This window comes from Cynara cardunculus (assembly GCF_001531365.2).
Source record: "Cynara cardunculus var. scolymus isolate 2C chromosome LG 3, CcrdV1, whole genome shotgun sequence".
Classification (NCBI taxonomy): domain Eukaryota; kingdom Viridiplantae; phylum Streptophyta; class Magnoliopsida; order Asterales; family Asteraceae; genus Cynara; species Cynara cardunculus.
Window position 1 is genome coordinate 33,265,991 of NC_037530.1, and position 7,029 is coordinate 33,273,019.

At 37.4% G+C, this 7,029-nt stretch overlaps 1 protein-coding gene across 1 annotated transcript; it reads right to left on the reverse strand.

Moving 5' to 3' along the window:
• Positions 1-2,867: 2,867 nt before the first annotated feature.
• On the reverse strand, positions 2,868-7,029 carry LOC112508848 (mannose-1-phosphate guanyltransferase alpha). The gene is made up of 14 exons (XM_025113648.1): positions 6,810-7,029; positions 6,331-6,428; positions 6,063-6,163; positions 5,871-5,949; positions 5,685-5,745; positions 5,493-5,539; positions 5,300-5,392; positions 5,103-5,193; positions 4,399-4,447; positions 4,033-4,149; positions 3,789-3,936; positions 3,496-3,588; positions 3,287-3,398; positions 2,868-3,207 (listed from the first exon to the last, which is right to left on the reverse strand). Exons 1-14 carry the CDS (start codon positions 6,871-6,873, stop codon positions 3,107-3,109), a joined length of 1,254 nt encoding a protein of 417 aa, XP_024969416.1. The 5' UTR covers positions 6,874-7,029; the 3' UTR covers positions 2,868-3,106.

Genomic DNA, 7,029 nt, shown 5'->3' on the forward strand with positions numbered 1-7,029 from the left:
CCCCCAGTTTATTTGAGATATTAAATCAAATGTGTTAAAAACTATATTTGATCAATAATGGTCCATGTTTACATCTCACATATTTCCAAAATTTTGTTTTTACGGAGAATCAAATATTCATATATGAACAAAATCAAAGCATCATACGTAATTGTTTGATGAAATAATTTTGGCTATCTGTTTTTATCTAAAAAAGGTATGACAAGTTAGAAAAATTGTATATAAGAAGAATGATCAAAATACTCTTTGTAAATCTATATAATACGCAATCTTATTTTTAAAAAATAATATATTTAATGATAAAAATACAATATATGTAATAATAAATAATAAATATATTAGTAAGGAAAGGTTCATTTGAGTGGTAAAATTTGAGAAATTAAAGAAGTGGTCCTGGCTCTGGTCAACATTTGCATCTTTGACGATGAAACACAGGTTGATTTATCGTATGAGTATGCGGAAGATAGAGGGATAGTTTCGCAATTGTTACAAATAGGGGGCAAACGAGTTCATATATGAACCATGTGATACACATATGAACTGTACGTTCACATGTGAACCGGTTAAATAGTTCACATGTGAACTATTTAATCTATTGTACCCATAGATTAATATATGAATCAGTCAATTAGTTCATATGTGAATCAATTAATGAGTTCATACGTGAATCAGTTAAAGTTCATGTGTAATCACAATGGTTTATATGTGAATTAGTTAAAACAGTTCATATGTGAATTACACGAGTTCACATATGAACATATAGTTTCATGTGAATCACATAGGTTCATATATGAACCTGTCTGACATCTATTTGTGAAAGCTACGAAACTATCCTCTCTATTTTTCGCATAGCCGCAATTTTTGACCAGTCAAAGCTGTAATTATTGACCAGTCAAAGCTGTAATTATTGACCAGTCAAAGCTGCAATTATTGACTAGTCAAATCCAATATTGATCGTATGAAGGCCTAAAATCACTTATTTACTTCTTAAATATTTACCATTTCTCAAAATAACATTTGACTATATTAGTAATAATATATAACATCTTTAATATATGGGGATGGAACGTTACCCCTGCTCCGTCTCCATATCCGGTTTTTAACTTTTAGGTATCCCTGTCCCCATCCTCGATCTCCGATTTTTTGGGGAATCCCGGACACCTACAGGGCGGGTATATGGGGTTCCCCAATGGGATAGGTCTCATTATCATGCCTACCAACCACAAGTTTAGATCCAAGAGGAATCCCCAAAATGGAGCTTAAACGTCCAAGCACCTACCTCGTCAATATCGTGAAACCTCCCATCATAGATCTTCAATCTCCAAGGTTCCCCTTTCCATTTCCTCCAAAAACGTCAAATTCGCCAAGAGAGGGGACGGAAGATGGTAGAAGAAAATGAGTGAAAACCCTAAAAATCGGGCTTAAAAAATGTTCTAGGCCCTTCTCGTGGCCTTGGCCGTGACGTAAGTCGCCCATGCCCGAAACAGTGCCAAATAGCCGCGGGCCGTGTCGCGTCAACCAGCTGTTCCTCGATTATTCTCCAACCGTTTGTATTTTAATTGTAACAACGGAATTACGGGTGTTTCACTTACAGAGCTGCTTTTGTTTCTCAATGATGCTGCTTCATTGATTTCGAATCCAAAATGGTATTGGTGGTGGTGGAACCTCATATTGATTAAACCAAGAAGCATAAAGCGAAATCAATAAATTGAAGTAAAATTGGCCATGGTGGACACTACAACTTCTATGACATCAAGTTGGGCTCCCTCAACGCTTTGGTTCACTATAAAAAGAAAAGCCTTGGGTTCTGCAACATCATCGATGCCCCGCATTGATGCTTTAATGGCGTCCTTCATAGCCACTTGTATTTCATGTTCCAAACTCTTAGGAGCCGGTTCCGTAAAATTTAACACTATTATTTACTTACCGGATAGGATTTTAGTCCACCAAAACGACATCATATGCAACAATTTACCCGGTAACGCTTACTGTGGTAAGAGTTCACTTATCGGGTAAGACTCTTGGTTCTTGTCTCGCTCTTACCGTGTAAAATTCTCGGTCCTTACCATATTCATCCGGTAAGATAATATTATTTGATAAGCGCTTACCCGAGCAAGCGTTTGGTAAACCGCCCTTAATAACCCAAAACCGGATGGATGCGCATTAGAGATGTGTGGGGACTAGGGAGGGTCGAAGATAGTTAGTTGTCGGGAAAGAAAGGGACCATGACATGATATTAATGCCTTACAAAGGGAGGGGGAAGGAGGGATCCATGACATGATATTAACACCTCAGAAGGATGAAGATTTAATGATAAAAAAATAACTAAAAAAATTCAAAAATGGAGACAAATGGTAAAATGACCATTTTGCCCTCGTAGTTAACAGAAACAGTAGACGGCCGTTAAAGGCATTTACCAAACCCATAACAAAATACCAAGGTAATATTCTGTAGCAAAGAAGTTGAGAGACCAATTCCATAATAAACCCCAAACCATAGGGACCAAATCCGTAATTTACTCTAAATTCAACCATGCTTTCTTTTGTTTTGAGATTGAAAACAGATTCCATTTTTGTAAACATGAAAGAGTTCAATAGTGTTCTTATTATCAAAGATGACCAATTTGTCAAGTGTGACATTGAGTTTAGTGATGGCCAAAAACCGGTCCCGGGCTGGGCCGGGGAGGTCCCAATCGGGCCTTAGCTTCTTCGTAACCGGCGGTAACCGGTCCAACCATAACCGGTCCTCACGGGTCCCGGTCCTAGGCCGGTCCCGGGCCAGTTTGGCCAGAGTTCGTATTGCAAATATTCCATGGACTTCATTCATTCACCCAGGAACAGGATGGCCATACATACTTGGGCTTCAACTTTGGATAAATTGGTTAAAAAACCATAATTCTAAGACTAGATTCATGTCCAAATACAGACTCCATCACAAGATTCGAATAAATAATATAAAAACACTTGTTGTATGATCAAACTTACACACAGACTATCAAGCAAATACCGACTTCATCATGTTATTGCTAGCAACTACGTTTTGCGCAGCATCCGTTTGGTGAACGGGAAACATTACACGATATTTAATAATCGAGAGGATGAAGGTTTTACAAGATAATTTCTTGTTGAACACTAACATTAAGAGTCTTGTTTGGAAGCACAATGCAGTTGATCACAACTACTTCATCTTCAACATTAACAGCTTCACCTGCATTTTTACCCCAATTCATTATTAATCACAAATGCTACAATTTGAGAGTTTTCACTATTTGGAAGAAGAAAGTTACCAAGAATTGTGACTCCAAGCTTTGCATTGTGATCTCCTTCGGCCTGAACACGTGACCACCGACCAATGGAACATTTCCACCCTACGATCGAGTGAATAACAACTGCATTTTCCTGAAATTGTACAATGACCGTCTTATATACTTTAATTCCGACCCCAAAATGCTACTGTTTCATTGTCTTTTGGCCAAACAAGAGTGTTCTACTATACCTTGATTTCGACGCCATCAAGAATGATACAGTTGATCAGCCGGACACCTGCTCCTATACGTGCATTGGCGGATACAGAGACGTTTGGACCAATCTGTGCAAATTTGGAGACCAATATAGCAAGATGCTTGTCATACTAGAGATTAAAATGGCATTGTATGAAATGAACATTTTTTGTAGTCTATATTGGGATTTGTTACAAAATACTCTCCTCCCCAAATGCAACTTAGATCTTAACATATTGTAATGAAACCAACAAAATAGAGATGGACCCGTAAAAGAGAGGTGCAATACCTTTGCAGTTGGATGAACTTTTGCTGATGGGTGAATATAGACATCACCAATTATGGTGGCACTCTTTGTACCATCCCCATTGGTCAAAAGATCGGGTGAGGTGTACCGAAACTGGTAAAGATACAAGCCAGAGCATTTCAAGGACATTCTGTGTAAACGTGAACAAGGGTTGATAGCCGCATTAGAGGCCGGTTTGGTTTTTCGGCTAAAGAATCTTTTACGAACACTTGTGACGGATGCTTACCCGGGTGTTTTTATTTGTTCCCAAAAATCCATGGTTTCATATGTATACAACTGCTTCTTTCCTGCAAGAGGTGATAATATATCTTGATCCAATCTTACAAAATCTGCAGGAAGACTCCTGTCAGATGTACTTGTATCAGGATGGAACATTGAAAGAAATAAAACTACTGATATCAACTTTTAGAACCCCAAGTTTTTATTTACATAACAAGATCACAACTTCTTTCTCTATCAATTACTCAATTTTGTCTTCAATCCAAAAATGGGGAGGCATAAGTTACACAAAAAAGAAAAAAGTACTGCACATTTTATAAAGGCCTGGTCAAGTGGTCAACTTTCTTATGATCCTGAGTCAGTAAAGTAGTACCTTGTTGCTGACTGTAGGGCTTCAAAGCTGGATTGACGTCTTAGATTAGCTGTAAGGCATCAAAATGTAAGATTTCAGGCTGCATGATGCTACAAAGGTGAAAATGTCACTTAAAATCTAGAAAATACTTACTCTAGGATCGATTATGAAGTTACATGGACACTGACTTTGATACGAATATCTAAAGAAAGGATAATCTATGTTTACAGGAAGTCCATTAAATGATGCAATATGGCAGATTGTTGAAAAAACATATAAATAATCGGACATATTAATTATTGTTGTGTCTGAGTACATGTAGGCTAACCGATACTGCACACCATCATTTAGCTATTGCAATTCTTTTCCTGATAGCGGGTCACATGTATAGGACCAACTGGGGCATTGGTAACATCTAGTGTACATTTATTAGCAGGGAATTGCATGCCAATATTATAGAACTTTTACAAGACAACTAGTCAATTATTGTATAGCTACTGGTTCTCAGCAAGCAACTTAGGAAATGAACATTTTACACATATTGTCATCTTAAAGGAGAAAGTAACTTATATAGATCATACCTTTCAAGTTTGCCACACATTTAAGTGTTATAAATAAATGGGGATGTGTAAAACCAGAGGTAAATCAGGATCTAAGTGAGGCCATACGGCAATAACAGAATTACGCAAATAGTATCTATGTACTGCTAAGTCCTTATTACTAACCTCTGTCTTTTCGCTGTGTAGAAACACCCTGAATGGCAGTAAAGATCTCTGGCGTAAATACATAAACACCACAATTTATCCGGTCACTTACCTGTAGATCAGATGCAACATTTAACCAAAAGGGAAATAACATTTGATGCAAATAATAATGTCATCTGTTTAACAAGCAAAGTGGTTGACTTTATTCTTGTACATACAAAAGTTTCAGGTTTCTCTGTATAATGCAGCAATTCATTGGTACTAGGATCAGCTATCAGCTCCCCAAATTGGTCCGCTGATTCAGGGGAAACCTACACAACAAAGCAGAATGCGATTGCCAAGTAAGAAAAAAAGATGCCTTGAACAAATGGTTTCTACTTTCCAAGGAACTCTTGTAGAAACCACACCAACCTTAATTACGAGGATTGTTCCCATCCCACCATATCTTTTATGAGCCTCTATAAAAGTATGAAGTGTATATTAGGACGAGTCATTTAGACATTCAAAATTACTATCAAGAGCTACTATATATAGGATAGATTAAAGAATGTTTCTAGTCCCAGATCAGGTTCTGAAAATGGAGGTTGAGAAAAGAAAATGTACCAAGCATTGCAGGTAATGGGAAACTGCAGCAAACATCACAGTTCAGCAAGAAGATGTGCGACTGTCAGGATAAAAACACAGAATCAATCCATAGGGGTTTGGAAAGATGGTATTTTTCATTTATATTTCTCCTAATGAACACAAACACACAATCAAGTTTGAGAATGAGAAGGTGAAGGTTAAAACCGGATTATCTTCCATGATGAGATCTCTGAAATTGTATAGTCCACCCGCAGACCCATGTGGCTTGTCCTCCTTCAAGTATCTATTTTAGGATAATCCAAAAGCAAAACAGAAAACCAAGATGGAAAATTGGCTTCCACTTCAACACCATTAAAAGTAAGGCTAATTACCAAGAAGAAAAGGTTCAGAAGTTACCTCACAGGGACTTTCAGCTCATTCGAGATAGAGGATACATACAAGGCAAACTCACGCTCCTCATAGAAACCAACTAAATAGATCTGTGCTAGGTTTGGTATCTATGACAGAAACAACTATACATAAGACTTGGAGTATACTTTCCATCAACAAACTTTGTTACCATGAATTCATGATCCAAATTTACACTTTCCAATATAAAATTACGGCCAAAATTAATAACAATCAATTGAGTGGGGCTTCTGTTGAGTATTACTTAAAAGCATACCCTTTTACAGGCAAAGATTGGATGGTGAACCATTGGCTGTCCTGCCAGGGGGAAAAGCGGCTTTGGAATATTCAGTGACAATGGCCTGAATCGAGTACCTAAAAACCAACCACATGTCCAAACATGAATTGACAAAAAGAAGAAGATTCATAAGAATCATCAACATCTATTACAAAAGAAGAGAAAAATTGTCTCTCCATTTCACAATCAAATCCACTTAGAAATTTGAAACACACATCGGGTAGTAAACTTGAGCACATGATCTTCTTCCAAACAAAAAAATTAACCAACAGTAGATTCGGATCGTGAAATGTCCTATAACAACATTCCATCCGAAACAATTTGAATTTTAACTGCTACAGCAGTGAATGAGATCCAAAGAATCCAACTGGAGCTATATTGAGCAAAGATGATGAAAAATGGTAAAGATATTGACATGATGATAGCAATTGAAGTAAATCAAAAGGAATTGAGGATACCTTTGGTGGGACCACCAACCATGATCACAGCAACAGCTCTCTCATCCATGCTCGTCATCCCCATACTCTATCTAGATTTCCCTCACTAGTAGCACAACAAGTGTTCTGAACCAAATTACACTTGAATTTCCAGAATTGAGATGAGAATATAGCGTATGGATTATGAATTTGCGGAGGATATGGCAGTCAAGATATTGAGAGAAATGAAATAGAAGCGATC